This window comes from Diorhabda sublineata, chromosome 1 (genome assembly GCF_026230105.1).
Source record: "Diorhabda sublineata isolate icDioSubl1.1 chromosome 1, icDioSubl1.1, whole genome shotgun sequence".
NCBI classification, from domain to species: Eukaryota; Metazoa; Arthropoda; class Insecta; order Coleoptera; family Chrysomelidae; genus Diorhabda; species Diorhabda sublineata.
This window is the reverse complement of record NC_079474.1, coordinates 1,616,926-1,643,189: the sequence shown is the minus strand read 5'-3', so window position 1 is coordinate 1,643,189 and position 26,264 is coordinate 1,616,926. Positions and strand designations below refer to the sequence as shown.

General features: G+C 32.1%; 3 protein-coding genes across 12 annotated transcripts in view; 1 reads left to right on the top strand and 2 right to left on the bottom strand.

The window, feature by feature from the left end:
- Positions 1-5,529, bottom strand: part of LOC130452212 (uncharacterized) — an 18,593-nt gene extending 13,064 nt beyond the window's left edge. For 2 of the 10 annotated variants that reach the window (XM_056791512.1, XM_056791528.1), the window contains exon 1: positions 2,304-2,462. The gene's annotated coding sequence lies outside the window, so the exon portion shown is untranslated. Of the gene's footprint in view, positions 1-649; positions 763-2,223 lie in introns of those variants that run through there. The other 8 variants (XM_056791527.1, XM_056791518.1, XM_056791524.1 and 5 more) reach the window with 8 other exon arrangements.
- On the top strand, positions 42-26,264 carry LOC130452203 (T-complex protein 1 subunit epsilon). The gene is made up of 9 exons (XM_056791503.1): positions 42-353; positions 23,547-23,831; positions 23,954-24,044; positions 24,104-24,214; positions 24,271-24,827; positions 24,883-24,990; positions 25,046-25,315; positions 25,377-25,568; positions 25,980-26,264. Exons 2-9 carry the CDS (start codon positions 23,724-23,726, stop codon positions 26,163-26,165), a joined length of 1,623 nt encoding a protein of 540 aa, XP_056647481.1. The 5' UTR covers positions 42-353; positions 23,547-23,723; the 3' UTR covers positions 26,166-26,264.
- LOC130452192 (pre-mRNA 3' end processing protein WDR33) lies at positions 7,063-22,579 on the bottom strand. Its single transcript, XM_056791498.1, has 12 exons — positions 22,225-22,579; positions 21,997-22,169; positions 21,667-21,936; positions 21,455-21,606; positions 17,567-17,664; positions 15,771-15,897; positions 15,480-15,713; positions 14,899-15,113; positions 14,643-14,840; positions 14,451-14,576; positions 9,402-9,803; positions 7,063-8,045 (listed from the first exon to the last, which is right to left on the bottom strand). The coding sequence occupies exons 1-12, from the start codon at positions 22,292-22,294 to the stop codon at positions 7,468-7,470; spliced, it is 2,643 nt and encodes an 880-aa protein (XP_056647476.1). The 5' UTR covers positions 22,295-22,579; the 3' UTR covers positions 7,063-7,467.

Genomic DNA, 26,264 nt, shown 5'->3' with positions numbered 1-26,264 from the left:
AAATGACAAAGACACTTTCGCGTAAAAAAGAAGAATGACTTTTGACATTAATTAATTCTTTATTATTGAATTATCAAATAATTTTTGTACAAATTCTGTATTAAAACAACATAAATTGCTAAAATTTGAATTTAAAAAGTGAAAATTCATTTTCGTATCAATTTTTTAGTTGAAATATACACATGGTTAGGTTATTATGTTATCGTCACTAAATTAAACGTAAATAAATAATTTTTTAATGGACTTTACGTATTTATACTTCATAATTTTTGTTTAAAAGTGATGTGATTATATGTATACAGTGTTAAACATTAAGAACGTGAAGTATCTGCATATAAAACAATGCATTAAAGGTAAATTATTTATAATGTAGTAATAGCCATCGTTTTATATAAATTCGGTGTATTATTTCTTATTTTAATTTTGTTTCTTACGAAATATCAAATATATATACGATAAACTTGGCCACAATCCTCTATAAAATATAGAACGCGGTTGCCAAATTTATATTCTAATTAGTGAATCTATTCAAAGTGCTAGTGACAGTATTCAGTAGGTATTTATAGTAAAAACAACTTGTTAAGTCTCGATTTCGTGACCCATCCTATTTTTAACCTCACAATACGACATCTAACAACAAAAACCTTGCCTTTGGATTCAATTAGATATAACGGCTAAATAAACTCCAACGAATACTATACCCAGTAAATAAACGAGTAACGCTGATATTTCTGAGGCTTGTAACATGGTATTTTTTCTACTAATTTGGCTCGATAAAATTTTTTGAGTGCTCTATTTTCGATATACCCCTCCCGCGAATCTTGGTGACGTTAGTCGTTTTTGTGGCCCACTCGCACATGAATTACCACCCACTAAACAGCAGTTAAAGTTATTTCTGTTGACCGATACGTTTTCTTAGATCAAGGTGAGCTCCAGATTTTTGTTGTGAAGAATTCATTGAAGATGAACTCTGTTTTGTGTTTCTAGCAGTAATTTTCCATCTAAACAATTTCAATAAACATACATATATACAGCGTGGAGTAAAATTGTTAATAATATTTAAAAATATTTCAATGCAAGATAGTACTAGTGGTAATTAATCAGTGACTATTGGTAACACGGCTTCTCATACTATAATTTTGTTAGTTCGTCCAATGAAACATACAGATTAATTACCAAACTGCGAGATATAAGTTTAATGTACTATTAAGGTAGAAGCCGAAGTTTTAAATAAAAAAGCATATAAATAAATTGCTTTTTATGGTTGGTTTTTATGAGAATTTCGATGTGTTGATATTAAATTCATTATAAATGCTAACTAATGTGGGACATGTTATGCCAATCACCGAAAATAGATTTTCAAATTTAGAACAGACGATCTACACACATGCGGTATTCGTATTATCTATAAGTAGTAACTTGAGTGATCGCAATTGAACATATTGAATATATTTAGCCGTATTGCAAGCATCATATTTAAATGAGAATTTTATTTGTTTAATTTCAAATGTCAATAGCATCATCAGAGACATCTATACGAAGATAGATGAAGCAACAATTACAGTACGTGAATGTTGACATTTCGAAGAAATCTACTTTTAAATAGTTTATGAATTTTTCATTTGTCTAAACGAGGTCACTTTCAAATAACACAAATATCTTTTTAACCTTGATTGCATAATAGGGATCATCTTATATCGTATGTATACTGAAGTAAAAACATCTGTTTAAATTATTAGTTACGTCAATGTAATTCTAATTTTAAATAAATACGAGGAATCGTGAATTTTCTATAAAGAGAAATGCTCGAATTGAAGGTATTTATATGATCATTTAATCATGTTGTATTAAAAAAGAAGAAGAAATTAGATTAAATTTTATAAGATAAAGTTAATATGGCATAAACAGCAATTGGATGGATACCGAAAGTGTAAAAGGCCTCGAAATTTATTGCAGAAGATAATGTATGACGTTTGAATGAAAAACATAAGAAAGTGTTTTGGGTAATGAATAAAATATGAATGAATGAATTGTATAGAAAATAGAACTTTATTTTCGCTTAAAATGAAATAGATAATTCGAAAAAAGCTGATCCGATATCCCAAACCGTATCTGGAGAATACACGAAAGCTTCGTTTTAAAAATAGAATTTGGTCGATTACATAAACATATTTTATAAAAAAAATAAGGCTACCTCACTGAAATTATGTCACGCATACTTACTAATAACCTTTTTGATTATTTAAAAAATAACTACACTGTTAAATCACTTTTTTTTATTATAAAAATTGTCTAGTACTGACCTAAGTGGCGTTTTAAGTGAGTCGAAATCTGCGACTGAGGATGTTCGGCACTGACTGCGTTTCAGAGAGCGTCGGGAGCGTCGTTAGGCGTCCAAGGCTACGTTGAAACGCCCACGTAAACTTGACGTGATGGGGGCGCCCTACTGAAGCCTCTCTCTCACGCCTTTCGTGGAAGATTTTTTTTTATTTTCTAATGTTTACTTTCTTTTCGTAACCGTTCGATTTTTTTAATAGTTCGCATCAATTTTTAATCAGGATGAATAATTTTTTTGAAAAACCCCCATTGAATGTTGTTTGTTTTTAAACTTGTATCATCCAAGAATGTCACGAAAATAGACGGTTTGTCCTATTTCCGAGGAAGGCCGCAACACGCTCATATGAGTAACTGAATACCGAAAAATTGTTGTCAAGGATACGATATTTTATTAGTATACGAGGATCGTCTAAAAAGTTTTCAATATATGACAGTACTTTTTGTATTACAGGAGATAGGGGGGTACTAAGCTTATTAACGTCTTTGATATCCTAGAATTCGTGTGACGTAATGTATGAATGGCCTTCGTGAGAGCCCCCTTTCCCATGGGATTATGTTGTTTCAAATGTGAACTCCCTTTTGGGACACCTCGTATATATCGAATACTAATTCTTTTATTTTTTGATTAAATGCATTGAAATCACGTCCAGTTTTCCTTTATGAATTCAATCTCGTGTTTATTTTGAAAATAGCATTGATTTGAAAACAATTCAAGAGAATATTTAAATTCAATTTGACGTCATAGCCGATACATAATTCAATATTTGGCTCACCGCTTCTCCTCGTTCAACGTCTATTTTTAAATTTCGACCGAAATATTCGACAATAACATTTTAATATCCCACACTCAAATTTCGAAACTGTAGAAAAATATTTTGCTGGTTAAAATTCTATTTAATAAATCTTCTTTTCTAATACATGTTTTATTGGCCTGTTCCTGTTGTACCTATTCAGCTATTCACATGTAAACTAGTTATAATTTAAATATGATTAAAAATGTTTTTTCTTAGTGTATAATACCAAATACACTTATTGTATAACACAAATGTTTTTATTTACCTTGTATATACCGATTTTATTTCACATGCGAGATTTATTTTTATTCGAAATTTTTTTGGCTATGAATACGGACACGTGCTTTAAACAGCCAGTCGTTAAAATTAATATTATGTAAAATAATTAGTTCACGTAATTGAAGTAACACATATTTTGTATTATAATAAATGTAATAGTTGGATAGTTTTTATTAGTAAATCCCTACGAGTCCGCATAATAAATTAGATCGCTCAAAAACATCATGGAAAGAATGAGTTTAACCTCACTTCCCACGCATGTGAAATATTCATGTTTGAATCTATTGTTTAATCACAGTGTTGCCAAGTCGGATTTTTAAAAAGGCGTGAAGAAAATTACGTTGAATTTATAAAAATAATTTCATAATATATGGAAAGTTGTAGATCTGCGAAAAATACTTTTAGTGTGAAATAAATTGTTGAAACGAGTATTTTGTTTTAATTTTTTTAAAAAAAGAGAGATAAAACAGATTTAATGGAGGAGGAGCTATATTAGCAGCTTTGATACACCGTATAAGTCATTTACCAACACACAATTCGTATACTTATACCATCGGGGTAAAAAAGAAATAAATTTCTACTCTATTATTTTCATATAAATAAAATTTATACATATATCTACGTAAAAAGATATATTATAGGCAACGTTGTTTAACGTAGTAACAACTGAAATGCAGAGTTGCCGTAATTGAAACATTTCTATGAATACCGAAGATTTTCAACTGAAATGAATGATTTTAATAAGGAATTTTCCATTTTGTTGTATTAATAAAATTTATTTCAATTAAACTTAGTTGTATAAACAAAATATGAAAATACATTTCACTTTACGAAGTTGTTTGCTGAACTTACTAGTGCCTTGAAATATATATGAAGGATTTTTTTATGGAAATCTGACAACACTGTTGGAATGTTATATTTTCGTTAGACAAGTGATGTATAAAATATACGGAGAATATTGAATCACGATTTATATTTAGGAAAAAACTAATTGAAAGTATTAAAATTTAAAGACGTTTGTGTTATTATATTTTCTTATAACAACACATTTTTTTGATATATCATAGAAATTATAAATTTCAATTAACTCGCCTCAATAGAAGGTAATGGAAATTACATTGAATGACCTTCAAAAGTTATTTCGGTAACAGACATGTTTTTTGACAGGTTTATGGGAGAATATCGTTTGAACATGGAATTTCTATAGTTTATACGGTTTTAATTACTACGTGATGTAGAAAATTGAATTACGAAAATGACAAAGGAAAATGGAGGTCGTAAATAACAATACAAAATATTAAATAAGAAAATGTTTAAGAAGTATATATATATAAATGTAAATTCAAATACAGTTTTTAAGTTTTTTTAATCGGGAATAATTTTAGAAAAGTCATAATTTACTTGACTAATTCCTATTAGTTCTTAGATTTTGTCAGGTTTGTGAATTGAAACTTATTAATTTTATGTAGAAAGTTTTCAGATGTCATTTTATATTTATATATCATTAAAAAAAAGTAGTTTTTGCAAATTTGACAAACTAATCTACGTACGAGATGTGATAAATAAATACGGTGAATTATCTTAATAAAAACAAACTTCAAGTACTGACATTGATTTGTCCTACCTTGTAGTAACGGTTTTCATCTGACATCTCGTGGTATGGCACTTCACATCACTGTTTAAGATTAAATAATTTTCACTTGGATTCATTTTGTCGAAGTACTTACAAAGAACAATGACAAAAATCACAATTAAAACACGTAATAGGCACGTTAACAAACGAAGAACAAATATTTTGTTTGCCACCAAAACGAAATGGCCGACTTGTCAAAGTCACGTGTCCATTAACAAAGACTTTAATTGGACGTCTTTGTCTATTAATTATAAAGTTACAAGATATAGGGTCAAACTAAACTGTTGCTTTATTCGGAAAATATGGAAAAGTCAGGTGAAATTCAGGTTATTTATACGGGATTAGTCAAAATTTTTGTGATATTCGGTAATGGAAATGAGATGAAATTTTGAGTATTGATATAGGGTAAGACTACATTGTCGTGATATAAATATAAAAGTGAGATGAAATTTATTGATGTGTATCATTGATAGTGTGAGTGAGTCTAAATTCTTATGATAATCGGGAGAGATGGAATTTTGGTAAATAATACAGGGCGAATCAAAATTGTTGTGGTAATCGGAAGATATTGTAAAATGAGATGAAATTTCGGTTAATGATACAGAGGGAAACAAAATTGTCGTTATATTGGGAGACATAGAAAAGTGAGATGAAATTTATTGATGTGGATTATTGATACACGGTGAGTCTAAATTATTATGATAATTGGGAAGGATGGAATTTTGGTAAATGATACAGGGCAAATCAAAATTGTTGTGGTAATCGGAAGATATTGTAAAATGAGATGATATTTCGGTTAATGATACAGAGTGAAACAAAATTGTCTTGATATTGAGAGACATAGCTAAGTGAGATGAAATTTATTGATACAGGGTGAGTCTAAATTATGATAATCGAGAGAGATGAAATTTTGGTAAATGATACAGGGCGAATCAAAATTGTTGTGGTAATTGGAAGATATTGTAAAATGAGATGATATTTCGGTTAATGATACAGAGTGAAACAAAATTGTCTTGATATTGAGAGACATAGCTAAGTGAGATGAAATTTATTGATACAGGGTGAGTCTAAATTATGATAATCGAGAGAGATGAAATTTTGGTAAATGATACAGGGCGAATCAAAATTGTTGTGGTAATTGGAAGATATTGTAAAATGAGATGAAATTTCGGTTAATGATACAGAGGGAAACAAAATTGTCTTGATATTGAGAGACATAGCTAAGTGAGATGAAATTTATTGATACAGGGTGAGTCTAAATTATGATAATCGAGAGAGATGAAATTTTGGTAAATGATACAGGGCGAATCAAAATTGTTGTGGTAATCGGAAGATATTGTAAAATGAGATGAAATTTCGGTTAATGATACAGAGTGAAACAAAATTGTCTTGATATTGAGAGACATAGCTAAGTGAGATGAAATTTATTGATACAGGGTGAGTCTAAATTATGATAATCGAGAGAGATGAAATTTTGGTAAATGATACAGGGCGAATCAAAATTGTTGTGGTAATTGGAAGATATTGTAAAATGAGATGATATTTCGGTTAATGATACAGAGTGAAACAAAATTGTCTTGATATTGGGAGACATAGAAAAGTGAGATGAAATTTATTGATGTCGATTATTGATACAGGGTGAGTTTAAATTCTTATGATAATCGGGAGATTCCAAATTTCGGTAAAAGATACAGGGTAAATCAAAATTGTTGTGATTATCGAGAAATATGGAAAGTGAAGTAAAATATCAGGTATTGATACAGGGCGAATCAAACTTGTTCTTATATTCGAGAGATATGAAAGGGTGGGGTGAAATTTATGGTTTAAGTGGATTGAATGTTCAATTATTGATACAGGGTGAGTCAAAATTGTTGTGATATGGATAATTGATGGTATTTGGTAAAAAATTGGAGTTTTCATTAAAATTTATGAAGAATTGTGAAATATATGAAAAAAACGAGGGTGATATTTTTTTCGGAGTAGAATTTCACGGTTATTCGATTAAATAAAACAAAAAAATCATCGATTTTCACTTTATTTTACAAAAAAAAAAGAAGTACAATCTATACGCATCGATTTAAATATACAGGGTGTTCCAGAGCAAATACGCGGTTCCACCGGCACTTTTCCCGTTCACATCGATCCGACGCTAAATGAATAAAAACGAAAAAAAAAAAGGGTTTTTATCACAAATCGGTCAAAAGAACATCACTTCGATCAGCAATTAAAAAAAATTAACGTAAATTAGCTTAGAATTAGCGTCGATTTCACATACGTCTAATAAATGTGACAAGTGACAATTATGACAGTTGAGATAGGACGGAGTGAAAAAAAAAATTCCTGATTTCGGTGATTTTACCTGTAAACTAAGCTCAAAATAGATTAACTTTTTTAATTACCGATAAATTCCATATTTTCGAAACGTTAATTGTATCGTCCACCTCTAGTATTCCCGCCGAGGTTCCTGATACCGCCGCGCGGTCCCCTCGAACCTCTCCTCTTGCCTCTAATTATCCCCCCGCCTCTTCGGCTACCCCTCATTTTCCCGCCCCTTCCGCCTCTGTTGTCTCTCCGACCGCCCCTTCTGTTGAAACCGGGCGCGCTTTGCCAATTGTCTTCTTCTTGTTCGTTCCATCTGTCTCCTTCCGCGTCGTTCCAATTGTCCTCGCTGCGATTTTCCCAGTTGTCGTCGAAGGATTCTTCGTCGTTCCAATCGGCGCCGTCGTAGGTCCTGGGGGCGTCGTTCGGGGCGAAGTTCCTCGGATCGTCGAAATTTCTGAAATCGTTGTTTCTGAAGTTCGAATTGAACGGCGGTTTAGTTCGGGGACCCCCTAGAGGGGATCTGGTGCGCGAACTGTTTAATGGCGATCGAATCCGGGGGCCTCCCAGCGGGGATCTGGGTCTGTGACCGCCGGGTGGCGATCTGGGGCGGAAGGGGGATCTGGGACGGGGACCGCCATGTCGGAAATCTCTTCCGAAGTTGCCGTTTCGTTGCCAATTTCCTGGAAAGAAATGAAAAATCGTTTTCGAATACCGAATTTTTATCGAAAAAAATTTATAATTCATAAAAAATGTTTCGAATATTCTCATTTCGAGATCACTTTTAAAATTTTATTAAAACAACTTTATATTTAATAATTATTTCGTTTAAAACATTTATTTCATAATAAATACGAAATAAAGTAAGACTCGACAACACCGCATATGATCATTAATATCTCACGTTTGAAGTTTTTGTTTCCCGCTAATTTTTTTTTTTCGTTCTATCGTTACTGTTATTGTAAGTAACAACGTTGCCAAGTTAAATTCTTATAATTAGTTATTCCAAAAAACATCAAATAATAAAATTATTACTTTTTTATTAATAGCACTTATATAAATTATTTATTTCCGATTATCTTTGGATTAAATTGATACCCGACAACTACGCAATTAGTTTAATTCATTTATCGACAGTTGGCACAATCGATTCCCGGTATATTTGATTCGAATTTTGTATTTTCCGCCAATTTTATCACGAATTATAAGGAACTGTCATTATTGTTATTGCGAGTTCCAGCGTTGCCGAGTTTTCGTATTTTATATTTATGACACGTTTGAATATTCATTTCGAAAAAATTTCGAATTTAAAATAATTATTTCACCGATATTTTGTATAATTAAACAATTTTTGAAGTAATTAATTTATTCTATACAAATTATTTGCACTGTATATAAAACTTTCCTATTATCTCTATAATAAAATAAATCTCGACAACATCGCAATTAGTTAAATTCATTTAACGACAGTTGGCGCAATTGATCACCGGTAACTTCGATTTGAATTTTGTATTTCCCGCTAATTTTATCTCAACTGATAACTTGACTGTGACAATAACTTACAACGTTGCCAAACTAATTTATTTAAAATATATCTCAAGAAAAAGTGTTCGTTAACCTGTTTAATAGTAAAAATACGTTTTCTCATCGATGAAACGAAATATGAATACAGGGTATGTCGAAATATGATTACAGGGTGTAACGAAATATAAATACAAGGTGAGACGAAGTATGAATACAGGGTGAGACGAAATATGAATACAGGGTGAGACGAAATGTGAATACAGGGAGAGACGAAATATGAATACAGGGTGTGACTAAATATGAATACAGGGTGAGACGAAATGTGAATACAGGTTGGAAAAAAATTATGTAAATTAAGACATAATTATAAAAATGGTAATTAAACATGAGAATATATACAGGATGTACCAATTTACACTCAATATTTCCTATTTAATAATAATTAGAATAATTTAATCAACAAATGACGTAAATTGAAAATAATTATTGATTTGAAAATGATTTTTTTTTCTTACCTGTATTCGAGGGACCGTCGTCGTAGAAATTATCCGAGAAACTGTTATCGTCTCGTCCGAACGGCGCGTTCCTGAAATCTTCGTCTTCGTTCCGGAACCGGAAATCCTCATCGAGCTGTCGATTCCTCATATCGAAATCCCTTCGACCCGACGAGGAATTCCTGAAATCCGTATCGTTTCTGAAATCGATATCGCCCATATTGTTCCCCGTATCGTTATCCGCTATGTTCGTCGGCGGATTCGATTCTTCTTCTTTTTTCGTATCGCCGTCGTAATCGTCGTTCAGATACGCTTCGTCGATAATCGGCATGACGTCGTGAAGTTCTTCGATTTCGCCGGAATCGATGAATTTTTGAAGGGCGTCCGGACCCTCGGAAATCGCTTGTTCTAATTTGGAACCGGCTAAAAATGGAAAAAAAATGACATATCGACATGGAAAACGGCTTTAGGATACGTTGGGATGTTTGGAAATGGATACGGCATCTGGAAAACAGCCTAGAACTGATTGGGATCGACGGAAAACAAACCCGGAACTGATTGGGATCGATGGAAATTAGTTGGGACTGAAGAAAATGAGGTGAAACTCGTTGGGATCGATTGAAAGCGCATAGAATCGGTTGAAGTCACAGAAAATTACCGAGGAAATGAGTGCAGAATTGATAGGATCGCAGAAACTGAGACAAAAGCGTCAGTATCAAAGAAAATGACCGAAGAATTTGTTGGGATCGATGGAAAATAATCGAATTTCCAGAAATTAACCGTAGAATTTGTTGAAATCGAAAGAATTGACCGTAGAATTTGTTGGGATCGATGGAAAATAATCGAATTTCCAGAAATTAACCGTAGAATTTGTTGAAATCGAAAGAATTGACCGTAGAATTTGTTGGGATCGATGGAAAATAATCGAATTTCCAGAAATTAACCGTAGAATTTGTTGAAATCGAAAGAATTGACCGTAGAATTTGTTGGGATCGATGGAAAATAATCGAATTTCCAGAAATTAACCGTAGAATTTGTTGAAATCGAAAGAATTGACCGTAAAATTTGTTGGGATCGATGGAAATTAGGCCAAGATCCGGAAATTGACCGTAGAATTTGTTGAAATCGAAAGAATTGACCGTAGAATTTGTTGGGATCGATGGAAAATAATCGAATTTCCAGAAATTAACCGTAGAATTTGTTGAAATCGAAAGAATTGACCGTAGAATTTGTTGGGATCGATGGAAAATAATCGAATTTCCAGAAATTAACCGTAGAATTTGTTGAAATCGAAAGAATTGACCGTAAAATTTGTTGGGATCGATGGAAATTAGGCCAATATCCGGAAATTGACCGTAGAATTTGTTGAAATCGAAAGAATTGACCGTAGAATTTGTTGGGATCGATGGAAAATAATCGAATTTCCAGAAATTAACCGTAGAATTTGTTGAAATCGAAAGAATTGACCGTAGAATTTGTTGGGATCGATGGAAAATAATTGAATTTCCAGAAATTAACCGTAGAATTTGTTGAAATTGAAAGAATTGACCGTAGAATTTGTTGGGATCGAGGAAAAATGGTCCAAGTTCTAGAAATGACCATAGATTTTATTGAAATCGAAAGAATTGACCGTAAAATTTGTTGGGATCGATGGAAATTAGGCCAATATCCGGAAATTGACCGTAGAATTTGTTGAAATCGAAAGAATTGACCGTAGAATTTGTTGGGATCGATGGAAAATAATCGAATTTCCAGAAATTAACCGTAGAATTTGTTGAAATCGAAAGAATTGACCGTAAAATTTGTTGGGATCGATGGAAATTAGGCCAATATCCGGAAATTGACCGTAGAATTTGTTGAAATCGAAAGAATTGACCGTAGAATTTGTTGGGATCGATGGAAAATAATCGAATTTCCAGAAATTAACCGTAGAATTTGTTGAAATCGAAAGAATTGACCGTAGAATTTGTTGGGATCGATGGAAAATAATTGAATTTCCAGAAATTAACCGTAGAATTTGTTGAAATTGAAAGAATTGGCCGTAGAATTCGTTGGGATCGTTGAAAATTAGGCCACTATCCGGAAATTGACCGTAGAATTTGTTGAAATCGAAAGAATTGACCGTAGAATTTGTTGGGATCGAGGAAAAATGGTCCAAGTTCTAGAAATGACCATAGATTTTATTGAAATCGAAAGAATTGACCGTAGAATTTGTTGGGATCGATGGAAAATAATCGAATTTCCAGAAATTAACCGTAGAATTTGTTGAAATTGAAAGAATTGGCCGTAGAATTCGTTGGGATCGTTGAAAATTAGGCCACTATCCGGAAATTGACCGTAGAATTTGTTGAAATCGAAAGAATTGACCGTAGAATTTGTTGGGATCGATGGAAAATAATTGAATTTCCAGAAATTAACCGTAGAATTTGTTGAAATTGAAAGAATTGGCCGTAGAATTCGTTGGGATCGTTGAAAATTAGGCCACTATCCGGAAATTGACCGTAGAATTTGTTGAAATCGAAAGAATTGACCGTAGAATTTGTTGAGATCGAGGAAAAATGGTCCAAGTTCTAGAAATTACCATAGAATTTGTTGAAATCGAAAGAATTGACCGTAGAATTTGTTGGGATCGATGGAAAATAATCGAATTTCCAGAAATTAACCGTAGAATTTGTTGAAATTGAAAGAATTGGCCGTAGAATTCGTTGGGATCGTTGAAAATTAGGCCACTATCCGGAAATTGACCGTAGAATTTGTTGAAATCGAAAGAATTGACCGTAGAATTTGTTGGGATCGAGGAAAAATGGTCCAAGTTCTAGAAATGACCATAGAATTTGTTGAAATCGAAAGAATTGACCGTTGAATTTGTTGGGATCGATGGAAAATAATCGAATTTCCAGAAATTAACCGTAGAATTTGTTGAAATTGAAAGAATTGGCCGTAGAATTCGTTGGGATCGTTGAAAATTAGGCCACTATCCGGAAATTGACCGTAGAATTTGTTGAAATCGAAAGAATTGACCGTAGAATTTGTTGGGATCGATGGAAAATAATTGAATTTCCAGAAATTAACCGTAGAATTTGTTGAAATTGAAAGAATTGGCCGTAGAATTCGTTGGGATCGTTGAAAATTAGGCCACTATCCGGAAATTGACCGTAGAATTTGTTGAAATCGAAAGAATTGACCGTAGAATTTGTTGGGATCGAGGAAAAATGGTCCAAGTTCTAGAAATGACCGTAGAATTTGTTGAAATCGAAAGAATTGACCGTAGAATTTGTTGGGATCGATGGAAAATAATCGAATTTCCAGAAATTAACCGTAGAATTTCTTGAAATTGAAAGAATTGGCCGTAGAATTCGTTGGGATTGTTGAAAATTAGGCCACTATCCGGAAATTGACCGTAGAATTTGTTGAAATCGAAAGAATTGACCGTAGAATTTGTTGAGATCGAGTAAAAATGGTCCAAGTTCTAGAAATGACCATAGAATTTGTTGAAATCGAAAGAATTGACCGTAGAATTTGTTGGGATCGATGGAAAATAATCGAATTTCCAGAAATTAACCGTAGAATTTGTTGAAATTGAAAGAATTGGCCGTAGAATTCGTTGGGATCGTTGAAAATTAGGCAACTATCCGGAAATTGACCGTAGAATTTGTTGAAATCGAAAGAATTGACCGTAGAATTTGTTGGGATCGATGGAAAATAATTGAATTTCCAGAAATTAACCGTAGAATTTGTTGAAATTGAAAGAATTGGCCGTAGAATTCGTTGGGATCGTTGAAAATTAGGCCACTATCCGGAAATTGACCGTAGAATTTGTTGAAATCGAAAGAATTGACCGTAGAATTTGTTGAGATCGAGGAAAAATGGTCCAAGTTCTAGAAATTACCATAGAATTTGTTGAAATCGAAAGAATTGACCGTAGAATTTGTTGGGATCGATGGAAAATAATCGAATTTCCAGAAATTAACCGTAGAATTTGTTGAAATTGAAAGAATTGGCCGTAGAATTCGTTGGGATCGTTGAAAATTAGGCCACTATCCGGAAATTGACCGTAGAATTTGTTGAAATCGAAAGAATTGACCGTAGAATTTGTTGGGATCGAGGAAAAATGGTCCAAGTTCTAGAAATGACCATAGAATTTGTTGAAATCGAAAGAATTGACCGTTGAATTTGTTGGGATCGATGGAAAATAATCGAATTTCCAGAAATTAACCGTAGAATTTGTTGAAATTGAAAGAATTGGCCGTAGAATTCGTTGGGATTGTTGAAAATTAGGCCACTATCCGGAAATTGACCGTAGAATTTGTTGAAATCGAAAGAATTGACCGTAGAATTTGTTGAGATCGAGGAAAAATGGTCCAAGTTCTAGAAATGACCATAGAATTTGTTGAAATCGAAAGAATTGACCGTAGAATTTGTTGGGATCGATGGAAAATAATCGAATTTCCAGAAATTAACCGTAGAATTTGTTGAAATTGAAAGAATTGGCCGTAGAATTCGTTGGGATCGTTGAAAATTAGGCAACTATCCGGAAATTGACCGTAGAATTTGTTGAAATCGAAAGAATTGACCGTAGAATTTGTTGGGATCGAGGAAAAATGGTCCAAGTTCTAGAAATGACCGTAGAATTTGTTGAAATTGAAAGAATTGGCCGTAGAATTCGTTGGGATCGTTGAAAATTAGGTAACTATTCGGAAATTGACCGTAGAATTTGTTGAAATCGAAAGAATTGACCGTAGAATTTGTTGGGATCAATGGAAAATAATCGTATTTCCAGAAATTAACCGTAGAATTTGTTAAAATCGGGAGAATTGACCGTAGGATTTGTATGTTTCGATAGAAATTTGTCCAATTTCCGGAAATTAACCGTAGAATTTCTCGAAATCGAAAGAATTAACCGTAAAATTCGTTGGGATCGTTGAAAAATGATCGAATTTCTGATAATGACCTTAGAATTTGTTGGGATCGATGAAAATCTGGAATATTCACGAATTAAAGTGGATTCGAAGGAATAATATTGAAATGGACACGTTTCAAACACCACACCTACAGACAGAACCCACTTACGTTCCACCGGTATCAATTTCCCGTATATAATAATGGCGTTAGGAGCTATCTGTTGCAAGGGTACCACTCCCGGCGTATTTTCCACGAGTTGACTGATAACTTCGTTAAGAGCCCCGGTCGGATCATCTGAAAAACAAAAAAAAAAAAAACATTTCGAATCGTCGACGATAAAAACCTAAATCGATTTCTCACCGGTGGTTTCGTTCCATTGGGCTTGGAAATTACGGGGAATCGGCTTACTGAAAGGCACCTTCTTCGGTTTGGGTTTCTCTTCGTTGATAACGCCGTCCAAATCCAAACCGGGTATAGCTTGAGTATCGTCTACCAAAATTGAGGTTATGTCGACTTTATCTTCCGGCCCCATACCCGGTATTATGGAAGTAGGTTCATCTGGAAGAAAAAAAAATCGATCGATATCCACGATCGAGATACTTCCGATGCGATTTACCTCCCATATCGATGTCTTCTAATCCGGCTATTCCCGCAGGAAGTGTATTCAAATTATATTTATCCCTCATCTGATCACCCGGTCGGTTCCTCGTCCAGAATTTGCTGGTGTGATCGTTGGAACCGGAACATAATATATGCCCTAAGGGATGCCACGCTAACGTCCATACTATACTATCGTGAGCTTGTTCTATGGCGCCAACTTCCTTATCCGCTCTAAAAATAATACGATATCCGTAAAACCGATCGATAAATACGAAAATTTACGAAGAAAAATGGTAAAATCTCTTCAAAACTCAAATTTTTTTTTGTTATATGGTATTTTCGAAGCTCCCTGTATGATATTTCGTTCGCGATATATATGTATTTAACGATTATATATGCGATTATATATGTATTTAACCTAACCTAATCTAATCCTAACCTAACTTTACCTAATCCTAACCTAATATACGTTGTAAACATGAATTTAATCGACATTTTTACCATTTTTCTACTACGCCCTGTATATATATATATATATATATATATATATATATATATATATATATATATATATATATATATACGGTAATTTATTACCCGACGTGCCAAAACATGATGGCGCCGTCCGATCCTCCGCTACAGAATAATCCTTCGTGTACAGGATGCCAAGCGACGCTGGAAGCTTCCTTTTTATGTCCCCTGAACGTTTGCACTTCCTGGCTAAGGTTACGTAAGTCGAACAATTTCAATAAATGATCCCTAGACGCGGTTATCAACCAATTACCGTTTTCGTTCCATTTCAAATCCATCACCGTAGATTTGTGCGCATGTCTGAATTGAAATAAACGATTTAATCGATTGTATTTGAAACGTTGCAATAGAACTTACAATGTTGCCAGCGATTGACCGGTTTTCGGATCCCATAATTTTATCGGTTGTTGGTTATCTTTGCTACCGGATATGATGAGACCTTTTTGCGGATGCCAATGGACGCATTTGACGTCAGCCCCGTGACCTATAATCGAACATTCGTCAAGAAGAACGAAAAAAAAAAAAAATACCGAACAGATTATATTAATTATGTTCGGAAAATGTGGCAACACCGCAGCATGACGCTTTCGTAAATATATACAACTCTAACGGATTACCTGGAATCTAATGATATACGGAAGATGTGGCAACGCCGCTTAATAAAAAATTCGTAAATATACGCAACTCGAAAAAATAATCTTAAATTTAATTATGTTCGAAAGATGTGGCAACGTCGCTTAATGACATATTCGTAAATATAAACAACTCGAAAAAATTATTTTAAATTTATTTACGTTCAAAAAATGTGGCAACGCTGCCAAATGACACATTCGTAAATATATACTTCAATAAATCTCAAATTTAATTATTTTCGGAAGATGTGGCAACACCGCTGGATGACACATTCGTAAATATATAAAACTTCAACAAATCTCATATTTAATTATTTTTGGAAGATGTGGCAACACCGCTTCACGACACATTCGTAAATATAAACAACTCGAAAAAATTATCTCAAGATTTAATGATGTTCGGAAGATATGGCAACGCTGCCAAATAACACATTCGTAAATATTATATACAACTTCAACAAATCTCATCTTTACTTATTTTTGGAAGATGTGGCAACACCGCTTCACGACACATTCGTAAATATAAACAAGTCGACAAAATTATCTCAAGATTTAATGATGTTCGGAAGATATGGCAACGCTGCCAAATAACACATTCGTAAATATTATATACAACTTCAACAAATCTCATATTTAATTATTTTTGGAAGATGTGGCAACACCGCTTCACGACACATTCGTAAATATAAACAAGTCGACAAAATTATCTCAAGATTTAATGATGTTCGGAAGATATGGCAACGCTGCCAAATAACACATTCGTAAATATTATATACAACTTCAACAAATCTCATATTTAATTATTTTTGGAAGATGTGGCAACACCGCTTCACGACACATTCGTAAATATAAACAAGTCGACAAAATTATCTCAAGATTTAATGATGTTCGGAAGATATGGCAACGCTGCCAAATAACACATTCGTAAATATTATATACAACTTCAACAAATCTCATATTTACTTATTTTTGGAAGATGTGGCAACACCGCTTCACGACACATTCGTAAATATAAACAAGTCGACAAAATTATCTCAAGATTTAATGATGTTCGGAAGATATGGCAACGCTGCCAAATAACACATTCGTAAATATTATATACAACTTCAACAAATCTCATATTTAATTATTTTTGGAAGATGTGGCAACACCGCTTCACGACACATTCGTAAATATAAACAACTCGAAAAAATTATCTCAAGATTTAATGATGTTCGGAAGATATGGCAACGCTGCCAAATAGCACATTCGTAAATATTATATACAACTTCAACAAATCTCATATTTACTTATTTTTGGAAGATGTGGCAACACCGCTTCACGACACATTCGTAAATATAAACAAGTCGACAAAATTATCTCAAGATTTAATGATGTTCGGAAGATATGGCAACGCCGCTTGATGATACATAAGAATATATAAAACTCCACATAAACAGTTTGAGATGCAATATTAATATTTGGTAGTAGACGAATCCGTATATAAACGATAAAAAAATTCCTGAAAAGTTTTTCACTTACCTCGTAGAACCCTTTCTTCTTGATAGCGGAAAAAGTCCCATATACGCAACGTACCGTCATCCGAACACGTAACGAATTTGTTGTCCGATGAGCTGAAGCTAAATACAACAAGATTCACGTAGTACTATTTGTTTTTTACTAAAATTCCAAATGTGTACAACGTTAAAAGTTTCGTAATACCTCGTAGTATAAAATCCCGTATATTGCATTCGATAAATCAGATACGATTTACTAAAGAAGTTACGAACTACCCCGTATATACCTAATCAACGTATTATATTTATAGAAATGTAGCTGATTGATGTTGCCACATTGATATTTTATCTTCCCAATACTTTACGTAATTATAAAATGAAATTTTCTAATAACTGTTGTACACATTTGGAAATATACAAATATAATTTTGAAAACATTTTGTGTTTAATTTCAAAATAAACTTTTCAACTAATTAATTATTTGTTGAATATTTGAAGTATATTTGATTGATTTTAACCATGTAAATAGTGGCAAATTGGCAACAATGATATTTCAAGCTAACCTCGAATAATTAAAAAGTGCGGGACGGACTATACTGTTTACCTTTTGTGATAATTAAATTATTTCTCAGTGAATAGGAGGAATACGGGTTTATTAGTAAATAAAAAACCACATGAAGTTAAATCGGGAATATATGGTGGCTATATTACATTTAATAATATAGTATTTTATTAAAAAAATGTGTAGTGAAACCATGTCTACATGATGGTCGAGAATGACGGTTTCTAATTTCGTCATCTGTTGATCGACAAAAAATGTCCTAGCTTTGAACAGAAAACTACACGGGAAACGTAGTAGTACGTTGTGGACGATCAAAAATATCCTTTTTGGGTAATTTTTGACAACCCATGTATATGGAAGATAATAAAACATCTTTTAATAATTTTATTTTTATTCGTATATATTTTTGACAAAATTATTCCGCTGTCAACTGTCGAATCCTCAAATGCGATGTTTTTTCCATTATTTTCTGTATGGTATGTTGTTTTTAACCCTTTTAAATTATACAGAACTTTAATTTTATAATTTTTCGCTTGAATTTGGTCCATTCCAAATCAAAATTTTATTTCACAAGCTCAAGTTATAACACATTATTGTCGATACACATCGCAGTATATAAATATAGGACATCCTGTATATTATTCTTTGTATCGAGCATACAACTATGAGGAAAATATTGAAAAATATAAATTTAAGAGCAAAAATAAAAATACTAAAACGAAAATTGTCTGAAGACGACAAATTAGTTATTGAAACCAAGCTCGTAAAGTATAATAGACAACCGGAGAGTGACGTCACGGCTGTCATATTGTTATTGTTCACTTTCCAAAGTATATGAAGTAGTGTGTTCTTTAAAGTTATTTAAAAAGCGTTTAATTGATTTAACTGTTGTATAAGATGGTGTCAGAAGGTTTTCGGGCAAAGAATTACGAAAAAATAACAAAATAATACGATCGTCAATGCAATTAAAAACTTTGTTAGGAAATTGATTCCTGACCTGCGTTAACAATGGCGGTGTGTGACGTCAACACTTCTGTAGTTTATTGGGAGTAGGAAAAACAGTATTTAACCTCAATTAGTCCGATTTCGATCTCAAACTTTAATTAACTTTTGAAAACGTAATTTAATTGTTGAAATATTTATGTGACCCCCTATAGAGCTTTTGTAGACTTCATTGGAGCTTAAAAATCAAGAAGTTATTTAAGGCAAAAAAGTTCCTTTACAAGAAATTGAGGTGATTAAAGTTGTTTGATAAGAAAACACGTTTCGAGACCAAAAAACTGATAAAAGAAATCGAGTTTGTTTAGATTAGTTAACATGAAAAAAGTATCTCTTCACTCCGAAAATAGATTTCGTAACTAAATATAACCAAAAACAACGAAAATTATCAGTATTATGAACCTAATATTTTGTTAATATATAGAATATCCAATTAATATAAAGAAAACGTGAAACAAATAAGAAATTAACGACGAAATGTGATTTAAAACGGAGGGTGTTGAATGAAGACCGAAAGTAAAGTTATCAAAACCATTTTACAGTGGAAAAAGTTTGTGAAAAGTAGAAATTTGAGTTGATACCAAAAAAATCATCAGTTTTTGAGATAAAATTATTCATAAACATCACAATTATAAATTTTGCGAGCTGGTAAATGTATTACTATAGAAAATATCAAAAATAAAACTGATTTGATGAAAAAATTTGTTTATGAAAGTTGTTTTATAGGAAAAAAATCATAATTTGATATAAAAACAAGTTTCATAACCAAGAGGATTAAAAAATTCGAAAAATTGGGCCCCAAAAAGTCTCTTTGCATTCCAAAAACAGATATCGTAACAAATATAACTACGAAACTTGAAAAATTTAAAATATGCGAGAAAAATCATGAATTTATTATTCAAAATATTAAAATTTTATTACAATTATTGATATTGTGAACTACTGAAAATATTACTTTAGAAAATAAATGATAAAATTTGATTTGAAATTGTTAATCTGTAATTTAACCCCAACTTGAGTTTATTAAAGTAGTTTGACAAGAAAAAAATGCTTTTTGATCCAAAAACATGTTTGATAATTAGATATAACGAAAGAACTGAAGAAAATTGGGCCCCAAAAAGTCTCTTTCCATTCCAAAAACACATTTTGTAAACAAATATAACCACGAAACTTGAAAAATTCAAATTATGCGAAAAAATCATGAATTTTTGCATTCAAAATATTAAAATCATCACAATTATCAATATTGTGAACTGTTGAAACTATTACTTTAGAAAATGGATGAGAAAATTTGATTTAATATTGTCAATCTGTAAATGAGTCCCAAATTGAGTTTATTAAAGTTGTTTGACAAGAAAAAAATTGCTTTTTAATCCAAAAACATGTTAATTAATTGGGAATAACGAAAGAACTGAAGAAATTTGAGTTGGTACAGGATATTGAGCCACAAAAGGTCTCTTTGCATTCCAAAAACAGATTTCGTAACCAAAAATGACTACAAAACTTGAAATAACATAAGAAAAATCATGAATTTTTGTATTTAAATTATTAAAAACACCACAATTAATAATATTTCAAACTGACTGATATAAAAAAAATAAAAGTGAAATAAAGTAAAATGATAAATGGTACCCTTAAGTAATGTAACATGAAGAAAATCCTGTTATTTAAGTTTCCGTATCCAAAGGTTCTAGTAAAAAACTGAAAAATTATATTAAAAGTTGAAGTAAATCACATCTAATTAACATCTCATTAGTGCAAGAACTAAATTATTCAATATATGAAACATTGTATCTCACTTGTAAATTAAAAATAACAAAAAAAAACGGCTTTTACATCAAAAATTTAAAAAATCTATTAATTTTCAATCAAATTAATCAAATATACAAAGCAAGATACAACAGAAGATCAAATATTCAAATACCAATTTATTTGCTTGCAAAAAAGCATCACCACAATCCTTTTCTCCATTGCAGATGAAATAAAACAAGGAAATTTTCATTAAAACTCTTTTATTGATCAAAATCTCCCGAATGAGGTTGAAAAATAAAAAACGCAATTCCAAAAATCTCCTCAAACTGCACCAAATCCAAGCCCAATTTAAAGAAATCCCTGGAATCGACTCGATCGCTATACCAAACGAATTTATTCAGAAAAAAAAACGTAAAAAAAATTATTACATCACGATATTATCACAGCAAAAGTTAATCACAAAGATTCTATCACGATTCTATTTTCTTTCAAATATTTGCACTAATGTTAAGGAGAAGGAGGGATTTTCGTTTATTAATAAACCAACCATTTATAAAAATGTGTACAAATCTTAAAATAACGAAGAGAAGTTGTAGATACCTTATTCCACGTAGGGCTTCTTTGTGCGCTTGAAACATTTTCACGTTGTTCATGTTTGACTGCCAATACTTGACATACCCCGCGTGATCGCCGGTTATCATCCAACTGTCGTTGTGGCTCCACACCATCGTTCTAACCGGACTATCGTGCGCCTGTAATTAAACACAAAAAATCATAAATAACGCATGAAAACGTCGAAGAAACGTTTTCACCTGTAAAATCGTTTCGAAATTGAACGTCAATCCATTCCATAGAGTAAATTCTCCAGAACTAGCGCCGGTGACGAGTCTTCTACCTTCCGGAGTCCACGCCATACAAAAAATAGGACATCGCATCTTATTAGTAGCAGTTTTAACGAATCTAGTAGTAACACAATTAATAGGGTTATCAGGATAACTAGGAGGAGGCATTAAATCAGGATAATACATAGGATCAGGTTGAAGGGCTCTTCTATCTCTGCTATCACGTTGCCAAACTCGATTCTATCATCAATATTAATAATTAATAATACTAATTTTATATATTTAATTAATTAATCTTACTTCTAATTCTTTAATAATAGCTGAATTATAATCTACGGTTTTTCTCATAACGGATTTTCTTAAACGTTTTCCATCAAAATCCTCTAAGGTCATATTACCTAAAGGACCCGGTAAAGGTTTATGTAAATTCATAAAAGGGCGAAACTGCGGTCGATTATTATTATTAAATCCACCTATAAATCGTAATAATCACTTTATCGATATTTACATAAGTTTATCAAAACTTACCCATCATCGGAGGTACGGTTAAATTAGGAGGTGGCATTGCTAGATTCGGGGGTGGTTGTGCAAACTCCATATTTAATATAATTATCAAATAAATATAGTCTCTAACAAAAATTACCGTCACACTGATATATGTACACACTTAGAAACAATATTGTCCGACATTATGATACAAATAAATCATATAAAAAAAGACATTTAATATAAATAAATTGTTGTTAAATTTGTTTTTTTTTTATTATAATATTTATTAAGTACAACGCAGTGTTTAAAAAACTTTAACGGAAACAATATATTCACGTTTTGCATGGGAAACTACAAAATGGACGCTTATACTGAAAAAGAAACGTCAGAAATATAGAAAATTACTGTCAAAACGCAGTTTTATCAACCATCAAAACTAAAGTGTCGAGTTGCTTTCAAACATAGAACTTTTCATAAACTATGATCGGATTAATCTGATCATGATCTGAATAAGAAACTAACTAATCGAGCCGTAGTAGATAATTTCTTTGATATTTTTCTGGTAGTACAAATAAAGAGAAACCCAACCATTTACGATTATTCTATGAAATCATTCATTATTCTGCCAGTATATTTTCCATCTGGTAAACCAATTGGTAAATACGATCAGCTGACGAGTATTTGTCTATGGTTTTTTAAATATTAAAAATTATTTATTCCCCTTAAATGGCTGACTAAGATTACTGAACTGCGATTTTTATACTTTTCGATATTTCAAGATAAAAATTGTTTCTGGGTATTGAAATAGTATAAAATTCGTGTGAGTGGATATATCGTTGATAACTAATTATTACATCTAGAATCTATAACACAACTAAATAAATAAATAAAAACGTAATAAAAATCAAAAATTCTTGTAGATTATGTTTTAAATTTGAAATTTACACCGAAAATTGAAAGTTCCGTTCGGAAACTTTCATTAAAGTCTTCTTCAGTAATCAGATTATGATCTATCTGATTCAGGATCAGGAACCTATTGGTTAGAAATTTTGGCGAAAATTTTCATCCGAATATTTTCAATAATTCATTCAATTGAATTTTCAATATATCTTTTTAATTGGTTTGGTTATTTCGAGTTGAGATATCAGCTGTGGAAATTAAAATAACTATGTATTATGATCAGTTGAAATTCTGTTAAAGCTTTATGCGTAATGCGAATTACTTTTTGCTGTAAGAAGGTTAAAGACTATGAGGATTTTTGAAAATCGAAAAATGCATAAGCATACTATAATTCAATCACATAAAAACGTTTATTTGGTATATACAAAATAATTTCATTGGAAATTTATATTTTTTTCTAGTTGCACGGAACACCGTTTTTATTCTAGTAACTTTGATGTAAAAACATGACAGCTTGTGGCTAACTTCAGATCTTTAGTCATCTGTCATTTTCACGGGATTTGATAGATTTAATGAAAAATAAAATTATAAAAAATCTCTACCATCTCAATATCATTTGTTAAATAAATTTAACAAAAATGACTTCATTCCCGGGAAGTATCGCTTTCGATGAATATGGTCGACCGTTTATAATTCTCAGAGATCAAGACAAACAAAAACGATTAACCGGAATAGATGCGCTTAAGGTTGGTTATGTTTTTATTTATGACAACTGTTATAATTTCCCCAAAAATTCCTATTAAACACTCGAAATAATTATTTATTTTGTACATATTATGAAATATGAGATAATTAAATTTGTTTTCAGTCGCATATTTTGGCAGCCAGACAAATTGCACATACAGTTAGCACTTCTTTAGGACCCAAAGGCTTAGATAAAATGATGGTATCTCCTGACGGTATTTACATATTTAACGTATTATTTTATGTAATTTTGATATTTTTTTTCAATTTGTAGGAGATGTAACTGTGACGAACGATGGTGCTACTATTTTAAAAATGATGGATGTAGAAAACGAAGTCGCTAAACTCTTAGTGCAGTTGTCTCAATCACAAGACGATGAAATCGGTGATTATTAATTTTTATTATTTATATTTTATAAATTATAATTTGACTTATTTCAGGTGATGGTACTACTGGAGTAGTAGTTTTAGCAGGAGCCCTATTAGAACAAGCTGGATCTCTACTTGATAAAGGGATTCATCCTATTAGAATCGCCGATGGTTTCGAATTAGCTTGCCAAACTGCAGTGAATCATTTAGAAAAAATAGCCGAGCTGTTTCCTGTGTCTGCCGAAAATACTGAACCGTTAATAAAAGTAGCAATGACTACTTTAGGATCTAAAATTATTAACAAGTGTCACAGACAGATGGCGGAAATAGCTGTAAATGCAGTTTTAGCTGTAGCCGATTTACAACAGAAGGATGTAAATTTTGAGCTCATTAAAGTTGAAGGAAAAGTCGGTGGAAAGCTGGAAGATACGACTTTAGTTAAAGGGGTTGTTATAGATAAAACGATGTCGCATCCACAGATGCCTAAAGAATTGAAAAATGTGAAATTAGCTATTCTTACTTGTCCATTTGAACCCCCAAAACCAAAGACTAAACATAAGTTGGATGTATCCAGCGTTGATGATTACAAAGAATTAAGACAATATGAACAGGAAAAATTCAAAGAAATCGTTAGTAATAGTGGTAAAAATAATGATTTAATAATGATTTTTTAATATTTTGTAGGTCAGTTTAGTGAAAAAAGCCGGAGCTACATTAGCAATTTGTCAATGGGGATTCGATGACGAAGCTAACCATTTATTGTTACAACAAGAATTACCAGCAGTTAGATGGGTGAGTATCTAAGTTTCCCCCCTGTTTCTTCATGTTTATATAAATCTTTAATAAGGTTGGAGGTCCGGAAATTGAATTGATAGCTATAGCTACTGGAGGTAGAATAGTACCTCGTTTTGAAGAACTCAGCCCTGAAAAACTCGGTAGCGCCGGTTTAGTAAGGGAAATCTCATTCGGTACCACCAAAGACAGGATGTTGGTAATTGAAGAATGCTCGAATTCGCGCGCCGTCACTATTCTAGTTAGAGGTGGTAATCAAATGTTGGTGGCAGAAGCTAAAAGAAGCCTTCATGACGCTTTGTGCATTGTCAGAAGTTTAGTCCAGGTATTAAATCATTTTATATATTTTGATATGGTTATTTTTGATTGTTTTAAAATGTTTTTAGGAACCGAGAGTGGTATACGGAGGAGGAGCAGCCGAAATAGCTTGTAGTCTAGCGGTAGCTGCTCAGGCGGATCAACTGGCGTCTTTGGAACAGTACGCCTACAGAGCTTTTGCTGAGGCTTTGGAAAGTATTCCTTTAGCTTTAGCCGAAAATAGTGGTTTGTCTGCTATTCATACTCTGGGAGAATTGAAAGTAAGATAAAAAAGCTTCATTTATTATTATTTTAGATTTAGAATTATCTGATGCATTTTTACTTTAAAAAGTTCATTTGAACTACTAGTAACAGAATCTGTACAATATCTTCGTTCGCTGAATTTGTTTTCACTAAAAATCTGTTGGATTTTTGTATTAACCGTCTATTTGAACTACTAGTGCTTTAAATCGTTTTATTCCTCGTTTAAATTGACCTATTGCATGACTAACTCATTTGAACTACCGGTATCTATTTCCGTACTATAACCTGTTTACTATTTTGCTGATATATTGTATTAAGAGTACATTTGAACTGCTAATACTTAAAACTGATATATTTTTTAGGTAAAACAATCTATTATATAATTTGTATATGAGAAGTTCATTTGAACTACTTGTGTTTTTTTGTAGGCTAAACAATCAGCTACAAACGATCCTGCCCTCGGTGTAGATTGTATGAATACAGGTAATTTGAATATGAGAGAACAACATGTGATCGAATCTTTGAGATCTAAGAGACAACAGTTCTTGTTAGCTACCCAATTGGTCAAAATGATATTGAAGATTGATGATATACGTCAACCGACTTCTGGTTAATTTTTTTTTGTTTTTAATTCTCACTAATGTTCATTTGTATCGCTTTTTGATCTGTAATTCGCAATTACTGATAGTATTAATAATAATTTATAAAAATTT

Excerpts from the sequence above, each read along its gene's own strand:
- LOC130452192 (XM_056791498.1), bottom strand. The coding sequence starts at position 22,294 with ATGGAGTTTGCACAACCACCCCCGAATCTAGCAATGCCACCTCCTAAT. Across the intron at positions 15,714-15,770 it reads GGTCAATCGCTGGCAACATT|ACATGCGCACAAATCTACGG; the intron begins GTAAGTTCTATT and ends ATTTCAATTCAG. Across the intron at positions 9,804-14,450 it reads GAAATTGATACCGGTGGAAC|CCGGTTCCAAATTAGAACAA; the intron begins GTAAGTGGGTTC and ends TTCCATTTTTAG.
- LOC130452203 (XM_056791503.1), top strand. The coding sequence starts at position 23,724 with ATGACTTCATTCCCGGGAAGTATCGCTTTCGATGAATATGGTCGACCG. Across the intron at positions 24,215-24,270 it reads ATCACAAGACGATGAAATCG|GTGATGGTACTACTGGAGTA; the intron begins GTGATTATTAAT and ends GACTTATTTCAG. Across the intron at positions 24,828-24,882 it reads AGGAAAAATTCAAAGAAATC|GTCAGTTTAGTGAAAAAAGC; the intron begins GTTAGTAATAGT and ends AATATTTTGTAG.